The sequence below is a fragment of the Notolabrus celidotus genome, chromosome 20 (assembly GCF_009762535.1).
Source record: "Notolabrus celidotus isolate fNotCel1 chromosome 20, fNotCel1.pri, whole genome shotgun sequence".
Classification (NCBI taxonomy): Eukaryota; Metazoa; Chordata; class Actinopteri; order Labriformes; family Labridae; genus Notolabrus; species Notolabrus celidotus.
This window is the reverse complement of record NC_048291.1, coordinates 27,318,758-27,341,111: the sequence shown is the minus strand read 5'-3', so window position 1 is coordinate 27,341,111 and position 22,354 is coordinate 27,318,758. Positions and strand designations below refer to the sequence as shown.

General features: G+C 39.5%; 2 protein-coding genes across 7 annotated transcripts; one reads left to right on the top strand and one right to left on the bottom strand.

The window, feature by feature from the left end:
• Positions 1-1,344: 1,344 nt before the first annotated feature.
• mfsd11 (major facilitator superfamily domain containing 11) lies at positions 1,345-13,682 on the bottom strand. Its single transcript, XM_034712095.1, has 14 exons — positions 12,934-13,682; positions 11,648-11,765; positions 11,511-11,566; positions 9,024-9,131; positions 8,866-8,945; positions 8,687-8,783; positions 8,537-8,595; positions 8,277-8,436; positions 5,591-5,634; positions 4,971-5,036; positions 4,764-4,889; positions 4,493-4,667; positions 3,985-4,120; positions 1,345-3,860 (listed from the first exon to the last, which is right to left on the bottom strand). Exons 2-14 carry the CDS (start codon positions 11,741-11,743, stop codon positions 3,699-3,701), a joined length of 1,365 nt encoding a protein of 454 aa, XP_034567986.1. The 5' UTR covers positions 11,744-11,765; positions 12,934-13,682; the 3' UTR covers positions 1,345-3,698.
• A 2,087-nt stretch (positions 13,683-15,769) lies between these two features.
• Positions 15,770-21,405, top strand: srsf2b (serine and arginine rich splicing factor 2b). Of its 6 annotated transcripts, none has more exons than XR_004635070.1 (5): positions 15,771-16,452; positions 18,272-18,644; positions 19,104-19,139; positions 20,140-20,208; positions 21,205-21,405. XR_004635070.1 is itself a non-coding variant. In XM_034710573.1 (3 exons), exons 1-2 carry the CDS (start codon positions 16,061-16,063, stop codon positions 18,621-18,623), a joined length of 744 nt encoding a protein of 247 aa, XP_034566464.1. In that variant the 5' UTR covers positions 15,772-16,060; the 3' UTR covers positions 18,624-18,644; positions 20,140-21,405. The 6 variants fall into 6 exon arrangements, 1 of the variants encoding a protein (XP_034566464.1); XR_004635069.1 differs by lacking the exon at positions 19,104-19,139 and adding an exon at positions 18,918-19,082 and having other exon boundaries at positions 15,772-16,452; XR_004635072.1 differs by lacking the exon at positions 19,104-19,139 and adding an exon at positions 18,918-19,082 and having other exon boundaries at positions 15,770-16,452; positions 20,140-21,405.
• Positions 21,406-22,354: the final 949 nt, after the last annotated feature.

Here is a 22,354-nt window from a genome sequence, read left to right as displayed (position 1 = left end):
GTGGTCAAATGCAAACAGCAACTTCAGCGAAACCAAACACGATAAAACTAAGACTTTATATTCATATTTATATATTATATATATTTATATAGTTTATCAAAACTACAGTTTAAATCGACATGTTATGAGTTTCAAATAAATTTAAAAAACGTTGTAAAATAAAAAATTATAATTAAAAAGTCACCTGTATCTGCAGTTTGTATTTTTTGTTCTATAACCAATAATTTATATATATATATATGCGTTAGATATGCTTATTTTTTACCTCTTTAATTTTAATTGCTAATAACTTTTTAATTGTTACTTTATAGGCTCTTGTTTGCTTTATATATTTCTTTTGCACTGTCTACTCTGTTACTGTAACACTTGAATTTCCCCGTTGTGGGACAAGTAAAGGACTATCTTATCTTATCTTATCTTATGGAAGCCCAAAGCAGACATGTAAGGAAGATGATTAGGGCCACTAGAAAAACAAATGAAGGTCAATGTTTGTTTTTTTTAATTATTATCATTATGAGAAAAAAAAAATCTGAATTCTGAGATTAAAGTCAGAATTCTGAGATTAAAGTCAGAATTCTGAGATTAAAGTAAAAAAAGTCTGACTTTTTTCTCATAATAATAATAAAGAATATACTGTATATAGCCCTGTGATAGGTTGGCGACCTGTCCAGGGTGTACCCTGCCTTCCGCCCAAAGCCAGTTGGGATAGGCTCCAGCCCCCCGTGACCCCTGACGGGATAAGCGGTCAAGATAATGGATGGATGGATACTGTATATATTGGCCCTTTTTTTTTTAAGGTGGCCCTAATCTTCTTCTGTTTACATGCAACCATACTTTTGTATTGATATGCCAAGATCTCTGGAAAACTACGAAAGCCCTAAAAGAGCAAGATTGAATACATTCCATTTTCTCTGTTTTCTCAATATAACAAGTTATTTTTCTCGTTGTAATTGGATAATTTATCTCTTTTTATCCAGAGAACCAAGCTCATTTCTGTGTTTTTGATCTTTAACCTGTAAGATCAATTTCTCATAAAAAAGGTATTTTTATTATTTACTGAGACAACAGTTTCTAAACTATGTTTATGGAAAAGAAATTTAAAGAAACTATTAACAGGCCTTTCCTGTTACTTGAAGTTCCTTGCTTACCAGACAAAGGTGGTAATATCAGGCAAACCAGTGTTATAGAGATATCTTGAAAACAAGCAGAATTGCACATTATCACAGGAAAACTGAGTGAGTAATGCATCTCAGCTTATTGGTTTTCAGCCGGAGCAAAGTCAATAACATTTTCAGGTGCACGTCCATTTAGGTGTTCCGTACATTTCCTGATGAAGCACACGACTTATGTTCAAAATAAGATTTTATTGATAATAAAAACAAGCAAGCGAAGTTCGGGTGCCATTCGTTACTACATTCAAATATAAAATCTCATTTCTCATAGTACACATGCATTTCCCTTAGTATCCTTCAGATTGATTGGAGCCATTGCAACACCAATCAAAACTTGAGCAAACCCAACCCCTGATGTTCATTCAGCAATAAATTAACCAGTACGATGTGCGTGTTCATATATCGACACTTTAAACACGAGGAAGAAAATCCACTGCATTTAGATAGAAGTCCTCGCCGCCTCTTCCCGCTTACAGCCGGAGCAGACGGCGTCTTAAGGCCCATTTTTAGCTCTGTGTCAGTTTGGCCTCAGATCTAAAAAAAAAAACTTGGCGAAGAAAAAACATGAATCACTGAAACAACAACAAAAGTGACTAATCTTTGGCATTCTTCTCAGTCTACTCTCTAGGTGTCTGTCTTCTTCAGAGGGTCAGAAACAGAAGCAAGGAGGAGAGAGGACTGATATATTTCTTGTTTTTCTCGCGAACCAGGCGGACTCTTTTCATTTCATTAGAACTACACAAGTCACCCGCCTTTAATTACAACACATTCCCTGGAATGCAGAGTCACAGGTCATCCTCAAGTCAGAGATCCTGTGGATCTTATTAGAGATAAACCAGTTACACGGCACTGAAGGTACAAAGAAAGAATCAGAAAAAAGACAACAGAACAATGAAGGTAGAAATCAATCAAACACACATACATATTTAGAATGTCTCCCTTTGACCTTTTTGCTCCCAAGTTCCAATAATGACTTAAATTTAAACGCATCAGCTGTGGAGAGAAGACTCGTCAGTCTTTATAGTTCATCTCAGGGTTTGATAACGTGTGACTGACTGTACAGCAGTGGATACACGACACATTCACTTCAGTGTATGAGAGTATTTGACAGCATCCCTTCAACACAAAGAGAGATTATATTTTGAGATAAACCCAAAGAGCGGCTATGAATCCAGGTTTTGCACATGACATATTTTTAAGCCTTATTCGGGTGTATTTTGGGATGTGAGTGAGTAATAGGAGGAGCTGTGTAACAGGCTGTAACGACTTCAAGTGAATCCTTCTGGGAAAAAACGCCAGATCAAACTGTGTCCACTCTGAGGGATTCTATTTTACTCCTGACAGCCTGGAGTTGTGATTGTCTCTGCAGAGATATTTGTAAAGCAACATTTCTCTTGACTCTGTTTTCAAAAGCCCATTTCTCAAATATATTCTCCTGACAGTTTCTAGAAAATATCAGGACAGCTTGCTCTTTAGATTCTCCTTACAGAGTCTTTCAAGGCCAAGACAATGTATAAATGACACTGTGGCACCTACTGTTTAATCCATGAAGCAACAGAGTCCAGCATCATCAGTGCTTGAACTTCAGACTGAATCCCAGTCTTAGTTTCACAGTACGAGTGAAAAGGAGCATGCCTCATTAAGTACGTGACATCACCAGGCTCCTCCCACTGCGTTCACACATCAGTTCATCGTGACTTCCTGCAGAAATTTTAATCCAGGACTCGTTTGAAAACTCCTGGATTAAGACGTGTTGAAGAATACAGCTGTTTGCATTCACACACGTAACCCTCCCTTAACATGTTGGGACTTTTTCATGTGTTCATTGTGTGTGTGTGTGTGTGTGTGAACACGGCTTCAAATACAGACTTTACCCAGACGGATGGAGGAGCTGCTGCCTTCATCAGTTTGTTTGTATTCTTGTGTTGAATATCAAGTTGAATCTGATCAAACCATTAAAACACAAAGTCGTTTGAATAAGCAAACTGATAAAGCAGAGGTAGATCAGCAACTCCTGCATCTGTGGGGTGAAATGCATGCTCATCTCAGAGCTGTTTATGAACCAAAACAAAGAAAACCTCGCTCTGCTATGGTTCCCATCAGTTAAGAGATAGTTGGATATTTGTAATCTGGGTCTTTTTGATCAAAGGATTAAATCGCAGCCATTACAGCCTGTTTCACATAATAAGTATTTCTCTCAGGGTCTCTTCTTACAGGCACGAGCAGCAGTGGGATTATTCTAACCCACCTCTCTGTATCATCACTGAAAGGACTCTCATTGACGCCCCAGCTGAGTCTGTTTCCTTTAGATTAATCTGATGTTTGTGCACCAAACAATAAGAGACTGTAGTGCACACAGCACTCTAAATAAGTACCTCCTGATTTAGATGCAAAGATCCACAGTTCAGTAACCACACCCCAGTTTGAAGCAGAGAAACCTTCGCTATCATCATCCCTGGGTGATTTGTTTCACAGCTGTGGAGAGCTGAACGCCTCCAGCTGCGCCCTCCTCATCCTCCTCTCGTGTTAGATGCTGTCGTAGTCTGATTCTCGCCTGCTGGACTCCGCCTCCGCCTCCGCCATGAAGAAGGTAATGCAGCCCAAGAAACCCACCACGACCAGGATGAGAAGCTGCCAGTGCAGCAGCAGGTAGTTACTGTAGGAGAAGGCCAGGGCGGCCATGATGGACTGGAGAGGAAAGACGAGAACATGTCACATGAAGCTGTTTTAAAGAGAAACTCTCAGAGCTGCTTCTGCAAGATGATACAGATCCAGTCAGTCACCATCACAGTGACCTGTGTCTCAGACTCACCTGTATGAACTTGAAGACAGCAAACGCCGGGGCGCTGTTGTCTTTGAACATGAAGCCGACGATGCTGAGCAGCTGAGTGTTGAAGCAGCTGTCACCCAAACCCAGCAGGAAGCTGCAGAGCATCGCCACCGCCACGCTGAGCCGCAACACACACGAACATCACACGTTAAACACTTCACTCGTTTTATAGTTTCAGCACTCACACTACGAGGGTAGTCATTTCACTATCGGTGGATTTAAATCCATTATTACATCATTACCTAAATAAACTGAGCAAACAGAGGGCTTAGAGTGTGGATAGATTTAAGAGGATTAAAGTTTGCTGCTCCAGACAAGTCTGAAGGGATACGTTCCCTCAAAATCTGGATTATTTTAACTGTTTTTATGAAACTGGATTTCCAACTTTGTCTCAGATCCTAAATTAGCACCTCTTAACATTCCAAAACAGTCCCTCATAATAAATCTCAGGTTTACTCTTTAGTAAAGACCCTCTCTGTAGTCCTCATACCTGGGCGTGATGTAGGCCTGCAGATCTGTTCCTGCCTCCGGAGCCAGAGGAGCGTCGCTGGCAATGTTGAGGAAAATCAGGTAAAAGGCGATAAAGTGAGTGATGAGCCCGAGCAGCACCACAGGGTTCCTCCCGAACCGGTTACACTTGTTCAGCATCCCAAACACGCCCCCTCCTGGTCAGACAGAGCAGGAACAGGAAGGAAAGGAAACAAGTTAGTGTTTGGTTAAATCATCATGACTGAGGAGAAGACCGAGCTCAGAGGACTCACCTAAGATCTCGCCGATGCCGATGAAAATGCCGGAGATGCCGATCAGACTCTTGGCGTCTTTGCCGAACTGAGTCATGGCTCCTATACACGTCCCGTACACCCCGCTGTAAAAAGTCAGCTCCAGACCTAACACACATAAAACACACACTCATCAATCAGCACACACACACTTTGATTTAAACCTCACACACCGCTCAGTTTCCTCACCTGTGTATCCGATCGAGGTGCTCAGCAGCAACATCTCCTTGGTGACAAACATTTTACATGCTTTGACTGCAGAAAGAAAGAGACAAAGAGGAAGTTAACACATGATGAGGCAGCTTTATTCACCACATATTAAAGGGTATTCATGGCTTTTCAAAACTGGGAACTGTGTTTGTGTATTTTGGGTTTGACAGACTAATAAACATGGAAAGTTTTCAAACTGCTGTGGAGGAATGAATGAGAAGTAGTGGCTGAAACATAATCTGGAGGAGCAAATGTGCCAATGCATACTAAGGGAGCTTGTTTTTTGTCTCTGGCAGGCTCAGATGGTTATTTTAGGCGCATAGCGGCTTATGTTTTTAACCAGAAACGGCTCAAACATGGCCGTCTTTAGACAACAGACTCCTTCTACACAAGCACACAGGAGCTGCCTCAGTCGGTTACATATTTCAAGTGTTTAGGTGTGTAATTTAACTTTTAGGAAGGATCCAAACTCAATAAAAACACCTTGAAACTCAATCTGATATCTCAGCTTTCAAAGACTTTGTTGCAGCCATCACAGCCTGTTTTATGGCTGCATGCTGAAACTTTTCTAACTCTGTGTCTTGATTGAGTGAACTTACCGAAGGCGTCCAGAGCCTGAGAGCCGAGGCTGGCGCGTGGAGAGCTGTGAAGAGGAGAGCAGACGTTGATGAAGACATTATGAAACTGCAGCATGGATCTGTTTGTCTTGAAGCACTCTGCACCTCCACCTCATGTTTTATCTTCATCCCTAAACTGACCTTGTTCTCCGTGGTGACCGTATCTCAGCAGTTACAAAGAGAAATGTAGAAACGGCAACAAAGGATAGCATTTACAGTAAAAGGTCAGCCGTCTCGTCCGGCTCTGTTCTACAGAAAAACACCCTTCCTGCTCCGCGGAGGGAGAACCCAGGCGCCCGTTTATCTTTGGGAAAACATTTTGAATAAGAAATCTGTGTGGAAGTTAAATAACGTCAGACTGTGCTGGATATGAACGTGAGAGACACTTTGGGCCCCTGAACAACAGCTACGACAAAAGAAACACCCCAATAAATATCTCAGCTGACACTTCCTGGATCCATACGCGATTCAGATTTCCAGGAGTCTGAGACCCCCCCTCCAGAGTTAACCCTCAGAGGAGCGGCACACATTGATGAATTGATCACAAGAGAATCATTAACAGAACAAATTGTCCGCCCCATGCGGCTCATCTCACGCTGCAAGTTGTGTGAAACTGAACTCATAACAGCGGCTCCTCCTGAGCATGAGAAGCGTGTCCCCTCGTGCACTAAAAGGTTAAATCTGTGTTTTTAAACCCTCCTTTTTACATGTCGGGTCTAAAAGGTCTACACAGTTCAAACCTGACGTCATGGCTGTGCAATAAAAACTTTTTTACACTGCCAGTCAAAAGTTTGGAAACACCTTCTCATTCAAGGGTTTGTATTTATTTTAATTATTGTAAACACTGTAGATTAATACTGAAGACATCAAACTTTAAAAGAACATATATGGAATTATTTAATTTTTTAAAAAGTGTTAAACAAAGCAGAATATGTTTTATATTTTAGATTCTGTAAAGTAGCCCCCTTTTTCCTTCATGACAGCTTTGCACACTCTTGGTATTCTCTCAGTCCGCTTCATGAAGTGGTCTCCTGGAATGGTTTCTAATGAACATGAGCCTTGTCAAGAGTTCATTTGTAGAATGACTTGCCTTCTTAATGTGTTTGAGACCATCAGTTGTGTTGTTCAGAGGTAGGGTTAGTACACAATGGATAGCTCTATTTGACTACTGTTGTAATCCAGATTATGACAAAACCAGATTATGTCATAGTTTTGATGTCTTCAGTAGACTGGTAGTGTAGATCTCTCTTTTGTAAATCCTCAGACTCCATTCATAAAAACAGGTTACACTTTAATACATCAGGATCCAGGAGCTCCTCGTCTACTGCGGCCTGATCTCGTGAGTTTATTTGTGTGTTGCAGCTGTGGGTCGAGTCATTCTACAGAGGGAAGGTTGTTTGTTCCTCTTTCAGTCTGTGTGTGTGAATGCAGCTGATAGTTTTGCAGCGTGGCAAGTAATTAGTGTAGAAATGTGGATCTGCTGGTCAGAGCACTTTGCAGACCATTCAGTTTTCATATTGCTTAAACTGGTTAGTGTGATTCAACTCAGTATGTGTGTCATCCTCAATAACACAAACAGAGTATGACTGACTGAGGCGGATCACAGTGAAATGAGTGTTTCTTTAAATGGAGGCTGTGAAGAGAGAGACAAACGGCTCTCTCTATTTATAGATCTCACTCTTTAAGAAAGAGGTGCAGCTCTGCAGGTATCCTCTCTGTTATGTTTACAGACGCCTATAACAACAATCAGAGCACTTTAGGTGGATGTTTTGTCGCTGTTTTAACTCCTAGGATTCATAATGCAGCTTTGCTCTTAAAGGATGATATTTAACAACTGGATTCAGTTTTATGTCCTCGTGATCAGAGGTGGACAAAGTACACGTCTTCATTACTTAAGTCAAAGTGAAGATCCTCCTGGTCAAACATTACTCCAATACAAGTGAAAGTTGTTCAGTCAGATTATGACTTGAGTTAAAGTCCTGGAGGAGTTTGCTTTTAAAAATACTGAAGCACTTTTTAAAATATCTCTAAACGGATTTTCACAAAGTGTAAGGGCAGTGAAGAATGCATGGGTGTACATTCTGCTACGTTCTGTTTCTCTATCTTTATCTATAACGGACTGATCTGAGTGACATTTGATCTGTGTTTGCTCTTCGCTCAACCGAGGTACGGCTACACCACTGAGACAAACCAAACACAAAAACACGAACAGGTTACGGTCTTTGGGATCGGATTTCAGAACAGAAAACTCATCAGCTGACTTCAAAGCTAAAGTAGTGAGTCACTAGAGTAATAAGTTTCCCCAAAAAACAATACTTAAGTAAATGTACTTTGTTACTGTCCACCACTGCTCGTGAATATCAGAAACTAGTGATGTTAAATGTTTTCAATTTAAGTCTCAATGTGTCCAAATAGTGCAGACATAATTTAAGCTCCCAGCACTGATCAGACTCAGGATGTTAGATTTATTAAACACCTCCTCCCTCAGCACAAACATCCTGATGCTGCCTGAGGAGGAGCGGCAGTCTGCATGTTTCAAAGTCTTACAGCAAGGCCTAGTTAGAATTGTCTTGCATGTTTTGAACCCTTCTGAGGACACACCCCATCATATCCTCCAGGAAGGTTTAATAAATGTTGTTTCCACAGGATCAATAAAAGCCTGGCTCACCTGGCTGATGAGTTGCTCTCCGTGGACTCTGCCTGCAGCAGCGGCTCCGACCCCTCAGACGGGGAGGGCTCTGGGTCCGGCTTCCGAATCAGGAAGAAGAGGAAGCAACCCACCAGACTGATCACCGTGAGAGAGATGAACACGGTCTGACGGTCTTTGTCTGAGACACAGAACATGAGTCACACGCTTAAAATGAAACTCCAGGGACAGCAGTCAACACGTGAGGCACGGCTTTTATAATCACAGCGTGTACGACGTACCTGTTATGTGGACATGTCCATGCCAGGCGCAGTATATGTACAGGTTTCCAAAGAATAAGCTGCAGAGAAATACGTGTTGTTATTAAACTCAAATAGCTCAGTGCTGCGTGAATCTCATTTACATTCATGTGCATAAAAAAAGAGACTCACCTGAACTGCAGCAGAGCCCAGAAGATGCCACTATTTCTCCCGATGGTATTATCAGTAGAGTTGATTGCAAGCACATTTCCCTGAGCCGTCCACAGGACTAGACGAGAAAGGAGAGAGAGCAGAGAGATGTAGAAAACATGAAGATATGTCAACATGATCCATAGGTCACGTTCCTGTACCTGCTGCTCCGATTCCAACCAGCACAGACGCCGTGTAGAAGCTCCACGTGTACGGGTAGATGAACATGGCGATGTAGCCGCTATAAAAGACATTAAAGATTGAGTTTGAACGTATGTGACGTATGATGTAGGAGCTGTCCTGGTCTGAGTGAGCTTACCTGTAAAACAACCCGCTGAAAAACATCGACAGCTGCGGACCGATGACTGCCACCACCGACGGAGCGATCAGGTTGGATGCAGAGAAAACTCCGTAGATGATGGCCATGCTGCGAGGGATGGAGGACAGAACTGTTCATGTGTCTGAATCAAACTCAGAGGACGTTTCAGACAGAAGCACGCAAGTCAGACTTCACTTTATTGTCCTCTAGAGCAAGGGTTCCCAAACTTTTTGGGGCCAGGGACGCCTTATAGGTGAGAAACTGTTCCAAGGACCCCCTCATAATTGTAACATAGATTTAGCACATGCTTACTACCATTTGCATTCTTAGATGCCCTTGGAACTATTTGTATTGTAAAACTTATCAATCTAAATACTTTAGACCTGTTCCATAGTGATAAACAGATAACACTTCAATTTGAATCAAGTAAATCCCACTTGTATACTTTAAAACAGAGGGTCAGTTCATTCCTTGTGGACTCAACATGACAGCATTCAGACTTTTCAAGTAATTGATCTTAAACGCTTTCAGAAAATTAACAGTAGCAAGACTCACATATCCCTTCAGCCACCAAATGGTATCATAACAATGGTGTATATGCTGTTTTCAATGACACAGCACAATTTTATGATTTATTAGAAATGTGTTTTAATTATTTCACGGACCCCCACGCTATGGTACACAGACCCCCAGGGGTCCCAGGACCCCACTTTTGGAACCACTGCTCTAAAGCAAGGGTTCCCAAACTTTTCAGCCCGCGACCCCCAAAATATAGGTGCCAAAGACTTGCGACCCCCACTGTCCCTCAAAGTGATTTAATGTGTCTTCATTTAGCTGGTCTGCAGAAAATGACCCTCCCTATATAAGCATGTGTCTGTGTTTCCTGTGTGTTATGAATGAACCTGCTGCTACTGATGCTTTAGATAATTAACTGTTCACTAACCCTAAACTTAGGAGTCATCTGGAAACAAAGAAAGGCAGAAAACTCATTACATTTCATATTTTCAAGGTTCTATTTCAAGGTTAGCTGCTATCTTTGTTGATATTCTTTATTATGATGGGTAAAAAGTTCTATTTTTAAAAAACATTCTGGAAGACATCTCATGACCCCCCCATTTGTGTCAACCCAAACTTTGGAACCCCTGCTCTAGAGTAAACATGTCTTGGACTTTAGTGCTACACATTCATCGGGGTCGACCTGCCCCCCATCCAGGACTTGTACCGGTCCCGGGCCAGGAAATGGGCAGGTAGACCCCTCACACCCTGGACACAAATTCTTCAAACTCCTCCCCTCCGGCAGGCGCTACAGATCACTGTGCGCCAAAACAACCCGCCATAAGAACAGTTTCTTCCCCCAGGCTGTCACTCTGATGAACACTAAACCATAACAGTGTCATACCTGTCAGATAAATACTCTCTGTAAATATACAATTCAACAATTCTCCAAGCAGAATTCCATATTTCTATTTACTTTATTATTTAACTTCTATTTTTTTAAAGTAAAAACTACCTCTGCTACTCACCACTGCACTTTATCACATTAGTTTAGCCTGTACATATCAGTCATACCTATTTGTTGTTCTTTTGTATTTATAGCTGATGTTATTGTTATTATTTTTATTTTTACTTGAATGTCTTATTCTTATGCCTTGTACAAAGAGAGCACAGTTTACCTAAGTCAAATTCCTTGTGTTCAAGCATACCTGGCCAATAAAGCTGATTCTGATTCTGATTCTCACTTACCTTCACCGTAGTATAAAAACATTTAAACATAAACAATTAAAATCTATTGTGCATGTAAACAGAGGAACAAATACCACAGGAAATGACAAAGAGAATAAATTGCATGGTACTCATCTTGCACAAGATCTTCACAAAACGTGGTAAATTAGAGGAAAAGATAAGAAGAACGTTGCACAAGTCGTGCAGCCTCGAGCTTCATCAGAGCTAAGAGACACTACTGCTGCTTTCTGTGATCACATCAGATCTAAACTATATTTGTGTAAAACATAAATATAAAAGATGAAGGCAGAGGTAAACAAGAAACCTCTGTGTTTGATTTCAGAGGTTACAGCCGTCTTATCTCCTGGGATTAAAACAAACACAATAACTATCTGAGCCTCTCTGTGAACAAAATAAAAGTACTTATAAGTCAGAAAATATGCATTCATGCCCATGTTGCTTGTAACTTTTTGTTCCTTTCAGACCCAAAATCATGTCAAGAAAAATAATTGGGCCAACGATTTAAGAACTCGGGGATTACTTCATTACTGGAGCGATTGGAACCATGTTGGATGTTTTCTTGTGAACACACAGACAAACACAAACCTTGTTACCTAAAGTGATTACCTAAGATTGAATTATCCTCCAGAGATTGTCAGAACAGACAGATTTCATTCAGAGTGGACAGACGGGTCGACAAGAAGAAGTAATCTACAGCTTGTAAAGCAGAAACTGAGTACCAAACATAAAAGTGCAGCTCTTTACCTCGTGTATCCACTCCCATGGAACTCAGTGCTGTTGAAGCTCTTGATCACAGTTTGCTGGAAAGACGAAGAAGAAGGGTGTCAGACTGAAGTTCTGATTATCTGATCTGGAGCGTGCATCAGTGAAAACAAACCCACCTCTATGTTACCGCATGTTTGAAAAGCAGTGAACATAAACATAAAGCCGAAGCCGAGGACGATGATGTTCAACAGCTTCTTCCCTTCTGGACCCATGATGAAGGTTATTTGTAAATTCCTGGAGGAAGTGAACACAAAAAGAAGTTTAGAGGGAACAGCGCCTCTGAGAATAGAAGGAGAACATGTGACTTTAATGAAACATGTCTTCACTGTTACACATTTTACAGCCAGCCTCAGTCAAAGAATCATTCTTATTATTATTATGGATAGAATCATTATTATACAGGTCTTTTCTTCCTGCAGTGGTCAGACTCTATAATCAATAATTTATATATATGTTGTAGATATGCCTATCGTTTACCTCTTTAATTTAGATTTTAATTTTAATTGCTAATAACTTTTTAATAATTGTTCATTTGTAGGCTCTTGTTTGCTTTATATATTTCTTTTGGTCTGTCTGCTCTGTTACTGTAACACTTGGATTTCCCCAATGTGGGACGAGTAAAGGAATCTCTTATCTTATTCTAATTATTATGGGCATTTCAAGCAAAATTACTATTCGATAGTTCCTGCTAACTATTGGCCAATTATTGGAATAGTATCTCGCTCCCTCTGCAGACAGAGAGACACATTTGATGACTGTGCAAAATTGTTGTAGATATAATATATGTATAGATATGATCCAGATATTCTACTTTTACCAATAAAGTTTGCACTTCACATCATTTTTGTTTATTTCTTTGAACAAATTCCTCCCAGAAATTATACTTCTCATGTTATCCTGAATGTTATTCTGGAAGTCTTTTGTTATATAATGTCCATAAGGGAACAGCTTTCAGATGCCCTACAACCACAGTGTGATAACTGTTCCACATTACAATCAGGGGCTAGTATACAAAATGACAAAAACACATTATAAAGAGGAGATAAAAGTCACATGATGTATTCGATTAACTGTTATAAACGATTAATCGAATATTCGACTCATCCCAAATACATATGCACGGACAACACTGTGACGTAAACACTTGATAATATTAATTTCGAGTATATATTATACACAAGATCCACACTGATAGATTAAAGGGATTTGTTTATCATACCACCAAAATTCTCAACAAGTTTTGCTGTATTGTTACTTTGTTTTTACCACCATGGTGTCATATCTTACAATAAACAAACAATTACAGACATGTGTTTCCTATCTTTGTGTTGATTGCTGCAACACAAAGATGTTTATCTCAAGAGAAAGAAGAGTGACAAAGTTGGTTTAACAAACAACTTACCAACAGTCCTGAAGCTACGTAGCTAACCCTCTGCTCCTCTCTGTGCTGGCCTCACTGTGTTATTCCTGACATTATTCACTCTTCTGCTCTCTGTCCTGGATCCTTACACATTCAGAATCTTCTCCAGGTCTTTAAATTAACTGTGATAGAAAGGTTTCCTTCGCGTGAGACTGATTCTCCATGCAACACTTCCACAGCACCGGTACACTGGAGCTGCCCCACAGTGGAAATATGTCATGTGAATACAATCAGCTGACTGTAGTGCTGTGTATGCTTGTAGCACAAAACCGTAGATCTACAAATCATCTGCACAGCTGGCTATCACTGACTCTCCATCTGCTTATCCCTATCCAGTGTTTTAAAGTCATGGAGATACAGTCTACTTCCTGGTGGTGGTTTGAGGAGTTTCACTTCTTTCTAAAACATGCTAAATTAACCTGTTTAAACACGAGTTCATAACAACAGGATAATATGGAGTCAAAAAGACGCTGACTGTGAGCTAACGCTAGCTAGCTAGCACCAGTCAAACGTCTTCCGGGTTTTACATAAAATAAACAATTACACCTGAAAACAAACAAATACACATTAAACATGACCACGACTGAGTGTTAAAGTTAAATATGCACAAATTGGACCATTATTTATGTTTCTACTGTTTTATTTTATCCTTATTTTCAAATAACTCAAATCAAGATAATTCTTCTTCGTTGTTTTTCGTGTGACGGCTGTTTCCGGCTTATTGGTGCATTACCACCACCTTCCGGTCCGGAGTCAGACTGCAGGCTGACAATCTAAATCCCCCCTAATATAAAATAATAAATAAAATAAAAAATAAAGATTATTCTTCTTCTTCTGTTTTTTTTTTTATGGATATTGGCAACAACTTTATAGTTAATTACCGCCACCAGCTGGTATGGAGTATGGATCAGGCTTTGATTGCTTTCAATTATCCCCCCAACAATAAAAAAAAATAAACAACTAAAATATCAAAATTATAGTTTGAAGAATAAGAAATGAATCCGAATTTTTTTTGATATGTCAACAAAAAACTTTAACGCGTATCATCAGTATTTTTCTGTAACACATCACCTATATACCATCTTACCTTGATTTCCTTCAATCTCTTTATTAATATTCTTCTCTCATCCTCATACTTTGGATCGAAACAAATGACAAATGACTCCTTTTGTGCCCTTTCTTATTTTTTGAAGAAACTTTTATTGAAGGCATTGGAAACCATTACATATATTAGAGGAAACTTGCACACTATAGGTTCAAGATTCACGGTTACTTTATACCAACAAACAGCCAGTAGTGGACAAAGTACATGTCTTCATTACTTAAGTCAAAGTATAGATCCTCCATGTCAAATATTACTCCAATACAAGTGAAAGTTGCTCTGTCAAATTATTACTTGAATTAAATTACTGAAGTACTTGCTTTTAAAAATACTTAAGTATTCAAAGTACTTTTAAAAATATCTCAAAACGTTGTATTTTGAGTGCAGTCAAGAATACATAAGAGTACATTCGGTTACATTATGTTTATTTAGAAACATTTACTTGAAATCTCTAAAAACTACACCATGGAGTAAAAACAGACACTAAGTTACTCTAAGCTCAGACACCTCAGTTTGAAATGTTGATCTGGAATGAAACAAATGTTAAGTAGCTCAGCACGCTTTCTCAGGTTGGACGGTGAATGTTTGTGTGTTTGGGCAGAGTGGGAAACAGGGAGAACATTTCAAACAACATGTATCATTCTTCATTTCAAAAACCTCTAACACGGGCTGAAGATATGACCGTGGGTGCTCAGGTGGAGAATTCTAGCCATCATTACCACCTCTAAATGAACTGCCTGATCTGAGTGAAATCTGCTCTGTGTTTGCTCCACGTTCAACCGTAGAGACGCACGATATACAGGTACGACTAAACCACTGAGACAAGCAGAACTACACAAACACAGTTTACTGTCTTGGGGATCTGATTTCAGAAAAGAGAAGGAAATTCATGAGCTGACTTCAAAGCTGAAGTAGTGAGTAACTAGAGCACTGATAGAAATGTAGTGGAGTAAAAGTAATACGTTTCCCCAAAAATAATACTCAAGTAAAGTGCAGATACTCAAAAAATGAACTTAAGTACATTAACCCTGTTACTGTCCACCACTGAGCATCTAAAACAGTATGACGGTAGATATGTTGCAAATTGCACCAGCTTGTAGACTTGATTTGAGAACCTGTAGAATACGATCTGAGAACTTGTGGATCAAAAATCTGAACTTGTATGTTTCATTTTTCACTTGTAAAAAAAATTCACACAGCCCTCCGCCCCTCCCCCCACAGCTACAAATGCAAATTCTCTTTGCAACACATCAGTGCAAGAAGTGTTGCAAAAGTCAAGCATGCAGATTCGTCACTTTGCAATGTGAGAAAGCTCATTCGTGAAGTTACAGGGACCGATTCGAGAGGTCGTAATCACTGAGTTGTGGTTGTAAATATCAATCTACACGTGTGAATATTTTTTACAAGTGAAAATTTTAAAAACAGTTCACATTTTTTCTACAAGCTACCTTGTATTTTTTTTTCTGTAACTTCAAATTCAGTTCACATGTGTATGAATTTTTGTTAGAAGTGAAAAATGAAACATACAAGTTCAGATTTTTGATCCACAAGTTCTCAAATCGTATTCTGCAGGTTCTCAAACCAAGTCTACAAGCTCGTGCATTTTGCAACATATCTACCTTCATACTATGGGCCATAAATAAATGGACCTTGGGCCACGATACTTTGGACATGCCTGGTCTAAAAGGTAAAGGTGTGCATGCAGAGACTTCCAGCAGGGGGCGCACTCACCGGAAGTACCCTTGAAAGAGGCGCGCTGCTGTGAGCGAAGAAGAAGAAGTTTGTTTCCTGGTTGGCTTCGGGTTCGTTATAAAGACGTGTCCGGAGTTCAGACTGGTCCAGATTTTAACTCTTCGACAGAAACCAACAGGGCCAGTCGGTCCCCTTTAAAGTCAACGTTAGAGTGTGCGTTAGGGCGCGTGGAACAGGTCTGCGTGAGGGCGCGTGAACCAGGTCTGCGTGAAGCGGCGGGTATCGTGAGTGTTGAGCGCGAGGCTTCGAGGCCTTATGTCCACAATGAATTACGGGAGGCCTCCTCCGAACGTGGACGGCATGACTTCACTCAAAGTGGACAACCTCACGTACCGGACTTCCCCGGAGACCCTCAGGAGCGTGTTCGAGGACTACGGCCGGGTCGGGGACGTCTACATCCCCCGGGACCGGTACACCAAAGAGAGCCGCGGCTTCGCTTTTGTTCGCTTCCATGATAAACGCGACGCCGAGGACGCGATGGACGCCATGGACGGGGCGCTGCTGGACGGACGGGAGCTGCGGGTCCAGATGGCCCGGTACGGGAGGCCGCCAGACTCCCAGTACAGCGGGGGAAGGAGAGGAGGTGGAGGAGGAGGTGGAGGAGGAGGACCGAGGAGACAAGGAGGCTACGGCCGAAGGAGCAGGAGGTAAGAAGGGCGCCAAACTGAGAGTACCGGACCGGCGCCATTAGATAGACTTAGGGGGGTCTGGGTCGGTTTATTAAGACTCATCGAGGGTTTCTGAACCAACTCCTTCAGTAATTTAATCCCAGGTTGGAATTAAAACCTCGACCCCCCCTCACGTGAGTTTACCCTGAGGGCGGGAACGTGGTGATCCAGATTTCCCTCGTGTTCAAAAAAAGTTTTGTTTATTTTTCATTTTAACCTGAAATACAAAATAATAATCTGTTAGGTTGTTTGTTATATTAATACCAAAAAAACAAAGTTTTACAATACATCCACAAGGCAGGGAGTCCCAACTTGTGCCCCCCCCCCCCCCCCCTCCCTCCCGAAGGGCCACCAGACACTAATGAGGGGGGTCGAGTTGTCTTCCATTTTAACATTTTTTAAAGTAATCTTTTGCATATTTTACAAATCTTCATAGAAGTTAAATTTATTTTATTTTTAACACCATTTTATTTAGTTTTTACCTTTTTACACAACAAAAGAAAAAAAAAAAAACCTTTGTTGCAGATCTTTGTATTTAAAATTAACCTTACACTAAACAATTAAAACAAATCTTTATTTTTGACCTTTCTTTGACTACAGTTAGCATTAGGAAGCAGCAGATTAAGATTAAGAATTCTTTCTAAGTAATCCTAAATTGCATATTTTACAAATCCTCATACGAAAAATAAGAGTTTAATTTATTTTATATTTATTTTTAACACTCACATTTTATTTAGTTTTTTTCCTTTTTATACAACAAACAAAAGAAAAAAACAAACTAATATCATTGCCAGTCTTTGTAATTAAATTTGAAATTAATATTACAATAAAAACAAAATAATTTTTGACCTTTCTTTGTTGACTAAGGTAGATGACTCCTAAGGTTAGAGTTAGGTAAATGTAATCTTAAATTGCATATTTTACCAATTATCATACAAAAATTACCCCAAAAAGGAGTTTCGTTTGAATTAATTTTATTCTATATTTAATTTTAACACTATTTTATTTAGTTTTTATCTTTTACATAACAAAAGAAATAAAAAAACAAACAAACTTTAACATTGTTGCAGATCTTTGTACTTACATTTGAAATTAACCTTACAATAAAAACAAAATCTTTATTTTTGACCTTTCTTTGTTGACTAAGGTTGATGACTCCTAAGGTTAGCATTAGGAAGCAACTGATTAAGATTAAGAATTATTTTTATTATTTTTAAGTAATCTTAAATTGCATATTTTACCAAATATATAGAAATTACCAAAAAATTGGAGTTTATTATATTTTATATTTATTTTTCATACTCACATTTTATTTAGTTTTTTCCTTTTTATACAACAAACAAAACAAAAAACAAACATTAATATCATTGCCAGTCTTTAATTACATTTGAAATTAACCTTACCATTAAAAAAAACAAACAAACCCAAATCATTATTTTTGACCTTTCTTTGTTGACTAAGGTTGATGACTCCTAAGGTTAGAGTTAGATAACAGCTGATTAAGATCAGCAGCAGGTTAATCAATAGCAGCACAGGAAATACAGCCACATGGCTTATTTTCTGCAGACCAGCTAAATGTAAATTGAAGTCTATAATCACTTTGAGGAACAGTGGAGGCTGCAAGTCTTTGGCTCCTTTTTATTTTGGGGATTTGGGCTGAAAGTTTGGGAGCCCCTGTAGTTGTAGAAGGTCCTCAGGTCTTCATAGCCAAGTGTAATCCTCAGGAGCACCTGGCTCTTACCTGTGTCTGTGCCTTTATACATTTTAAATATTAACCCATCCCTGTGATTGTGTCCAGCTCTTCCCGCAGCCCGAAGCGCAGAAGGCGCAGCAGGTCCCGCAGCAGGAGCCGCTCTCGCTCCAGAAGCCGATCCCGCTACACCAGGTCAAGGTCCAGGTCCTACTCCCGGTCAAAGTCCCACTCTCCCAAGACCAAGAAGCCCAAGGATAAGTCCAACTCTCGTTCCAGATCTAGATCCAGGTCTCCATCTAAATCTAAATCCAAGTCCAAGTCTAAATCCAAGTCCAAGTCCAAATCCAAGTCCAAGTCCAGGTCCAGAAGCCGCACCCCTGCCTCCAAAAGAGGCTCCAGGTCTCGATCCAAAAGCCAGCCCAAGTCAGCAGCAGAAAATGGAGGCGAATCCCCGTAGATCTCTTCACGCCACCAACAGGTGAGTTTCCAGAAAGTTCTGAGACTTTTTAAAGATGTGTGAAAAAATCCTCTTCAGCAGCCAATTCAGAAAAAACTCCAACAACATTCAGAGAATATTTTCAATCTGGATTTATTAGCCCTTCAAAATAAAGCTTAAGACCCCCAAAAGCTGTAGAACTCATGCTTTTATTTTCCTGTCATACTTAGCTAACACTCTTTTATTTTTATGAATACAAACTTTTTAAAAAGAGTTCTGATGATAAACCAAATCTGGAATTCTCTCCCTCCCAAGCTGCGGCATCCTGTTTGCTAAAGTGGAGTTTGAGCTGTGCTGATGCAGTATGAGCAGTTAGAAGGTGTGTGGTGAGCTGCTCACAGGCCGGCTGCCGCTGCTGCTGCTGGTGAGGGTTTCTGTGCAGCAGGGTGGAGCCTGTCAGTGTTGGGGTTTGGTGTTGAGGTACGTCTGTCTGTCCTCCAGGTTGCATCCCCAGAAAGGTGCTGGAGGGGCTCTGAGGTTTGTTCAACTTTCCTCCCATGTCAGACCCATGATGTTTGTTAAGCTCCATCCTTTTGCTGACATCACACATGTTAGCTTCGACAGTCCGCAGAGTGAGAAGTGAGGTTTATGCACCCTGCAGATTTAAGACCTGAAGGGAGTTCTAGTTTACTTTGACCCAAACCCTTTCTTATCTTCGCATATTTTAGCTTCCAAAATGTAGGATGTCCACATCCTGCAGCCTTGAAACAGGCGGTAATTATTGCAACTTAATCCTTAATATATGCCCTCTAAAAGTTCTTAGGTTTGCCACTGATGGGTGCAAATTTCTCAGATTATCATAACCTTAGAAGCCTCCCAACTTCCACGGCCGCTGCTTTATTCGGGCGGCGGTGGAGTCTTTGCTTCAAAGGACGGACGCAAATTTATATCCTGAGATATATGACAATCTGAGCCCTTCAGTGACAACATAGAAGCATGCTTAGAATTAGAATCTACAAAGAAAATAGATTTATTTTTATGTTTAATAAAAAAAAAACCCCAAGTTTTACATTTTCAGTATTCATTGCATTTGAAATAAAATATTTGAAGTATTTTTAAATTGAATTTTGATCATTTCTTCATGAAATTCAGAAATCCAGGACCTAAAATCATTAGAATATTTTCTGAGATCAATAAAAATAATTATTGACAAATTACTGCATGTAGCTGACGTGGAGGTGATGAGTCTGAGATGGTAATCGGCCTCCAGCTCGTCCGTATTTTATCAGCCGGCTGTTTCTCATCCTCCTCTGAACAGACATAATGGAAGGCTCAGGGTCAGTTAAAGTATCTGCAGGTAAAGTGCAGACCGGTTTGGTGGAACAGGCCGTGAAGTCTCAACTCGACCGTAGATGTAGAAACGGGCCCCCATGTTTCTCTAACAGGAGTCTCCTTAAAATGCTGTCTGTGATTCTGAATTTCATAAATGTGTAATCGATCAGTCGGCTTGATTTTAAACTTGTTTCTGTTTCGACAGTTTTCAGGCGACGACTTCAGATGTCCAAGACCGGATTCCCACTCAAGCCTCGATGTCCTGCTGTTAAAGGTTTTTATTTTGTTTTCCAGGCTTTGGTTTGTTTCGGACATTTTGCTACAGAAAGGCTTTTTTATTCATTCATGTGCTGTGATGTTCATTTCTTTTGATACCATGTTTATGGCTCACTGTGGAGGAGGAGAGTTTCAGACCTGACCTGCTTTTATAACGACAACACAATAACCCACACGCTGGTTTAAACTATTTGGCTTTTCTTTGTCGTCCGCTCCCTCATGGTCAGAAGTAAGCGAGTAGTCCGGCTGTCTCTGCTTCTGTTCATCCTCTCATTGATCCTGGAGTAACTGACGTGAATTTGGTCAGCCAGCCGACTCAAATCAGGGATGTTAACGTTCAGAGGCAGACTCGGCTCGTCAGTAAAAAGTCAGAATGTGTTTCTTCAGAACAAAAGTGCAGTCTATATTCACCTTTGATTACCTGCCTTCAAAAGGAGCTTTCCGATGCTTCCCAAGAGCGTCGGGAGAATCCACGCGATGAAATGATCAGATGATTTTGTATTTTCATTTCCTGTTTGGGTTTGCGTGTATTTGTTTCCCATTACATGTTCTGTACCACAAAAATCGAGTCTTCTTTTGTTGTTGCAGCCATCAAACTAAATATTCATCACTCTTTAATGTTAGAGTGAGCTGGACATGTAGTCAATCTTGCAAAGTGATACACACCTGACCTATCAGGCTTTGTTCCTTCTTTTTGTTCAGCATGAGATGAAAGAAATAAAGTTCAGAGCAGCGCGACTCTTCAATCTGAACCTCTTTAAAATCTTAAATTCTGCAGCTCAGGGTGTCTTCAGTTTGAGTGCAGGTGTTTAATCTGTTAAATATATCTGGTCCACACAGGAACATATCTGCAATAAATCCTAACAGATATCAGAGCTGAGATTTGAAGGCCTCCTTTTGAAGTCATGTAATTTTACAGGGCGTGGTTAATGTCTTTTATGTTCCCCTTTTTAAAATGTTTGCTCCTAACCCTGCCTGTTTCTTCATGCACCAGGTGCAGGTGTGTAGCAGATGGGTATTGCTGGTTAGCTGTGAAGGTTGCGTGTTGCTCTGCTGAGTGCTCACTTGTTTCTCCAGAAAGCCCCGGGTGTGCACTCGCTGCGCTCTCAACCCTCTGTACCACCGTTTTGTTTTCTCCCACGTCATGGATGAAAAATGCAACTTTCATTAAAGGTTTTGGTGTTTTGTCTAAAAATGGCTCTGGCTTTTATTTCCATGATTTACATCTGTGTGTGTTTAGTTGACACATTTACGACTTCTTATGTTTTATCACCTGAAAGCTGCAGACTGAAAACTGAACTTCAGATTGAAGAAAATGACTCCAAGGACTGTTGATGAGCGGTTTGTGCACAAAATACTGCAGAGTACAACGAACACTCTTTGTAGTTTAACCTTCAATCAGATGACATGGACGTATTTCATGGTTTGATGTCGTGACTGAAATATTTGAGCTTTTCAAAAGTCCATTGTCCAAAAGTAAAAATAAATGCATACAAAATAAATTAACAATGAAAATAGTTTTATAGATAATAATTCGAATAGAAATACAAAAATGAAAATGAAACAAATACATACAAAAGAAAACTAAACTTTAACAAACCAAAATAATTCAAATAAAAATACAGTAAACCTAAAGTTAAATAAATACATTTAAAATCAATAAATAAATGAATACAAAATAGTTTTAGAAATATTAATTAGAAAAGAAATACAATAAACTTAAAGATAAATACATTTAAGTTTAATAAACATACATTCAAGATAAATAAACTGTTGAATGAATAAATCAAAATGATTTCATAAAGTAGAATAATAGAAATACAATAAACCAAGGGATAAGTTAATAAGTTAAAAATGAAAAAACAAGTCATTTTATAAAAAATAATAAAAATAGAAATACAATAAACTTAAAGATAAATACATTAAAATGAATACACACATACAAAATACATAACTAAAAACTGTTGGATTAATACATCAAAAATAATCTAATAAATAATTAGAATAAGAAATACAATAAACTTAAAGAAAAATTAATAAATACATTAAATAGTTAAATTCATAAATAAAAATAGCTTAATAAATAGTAAGAACAGTTGTAGAAATACCTACAATAAACTTTAAAGAAAATTGAAACTAAATCT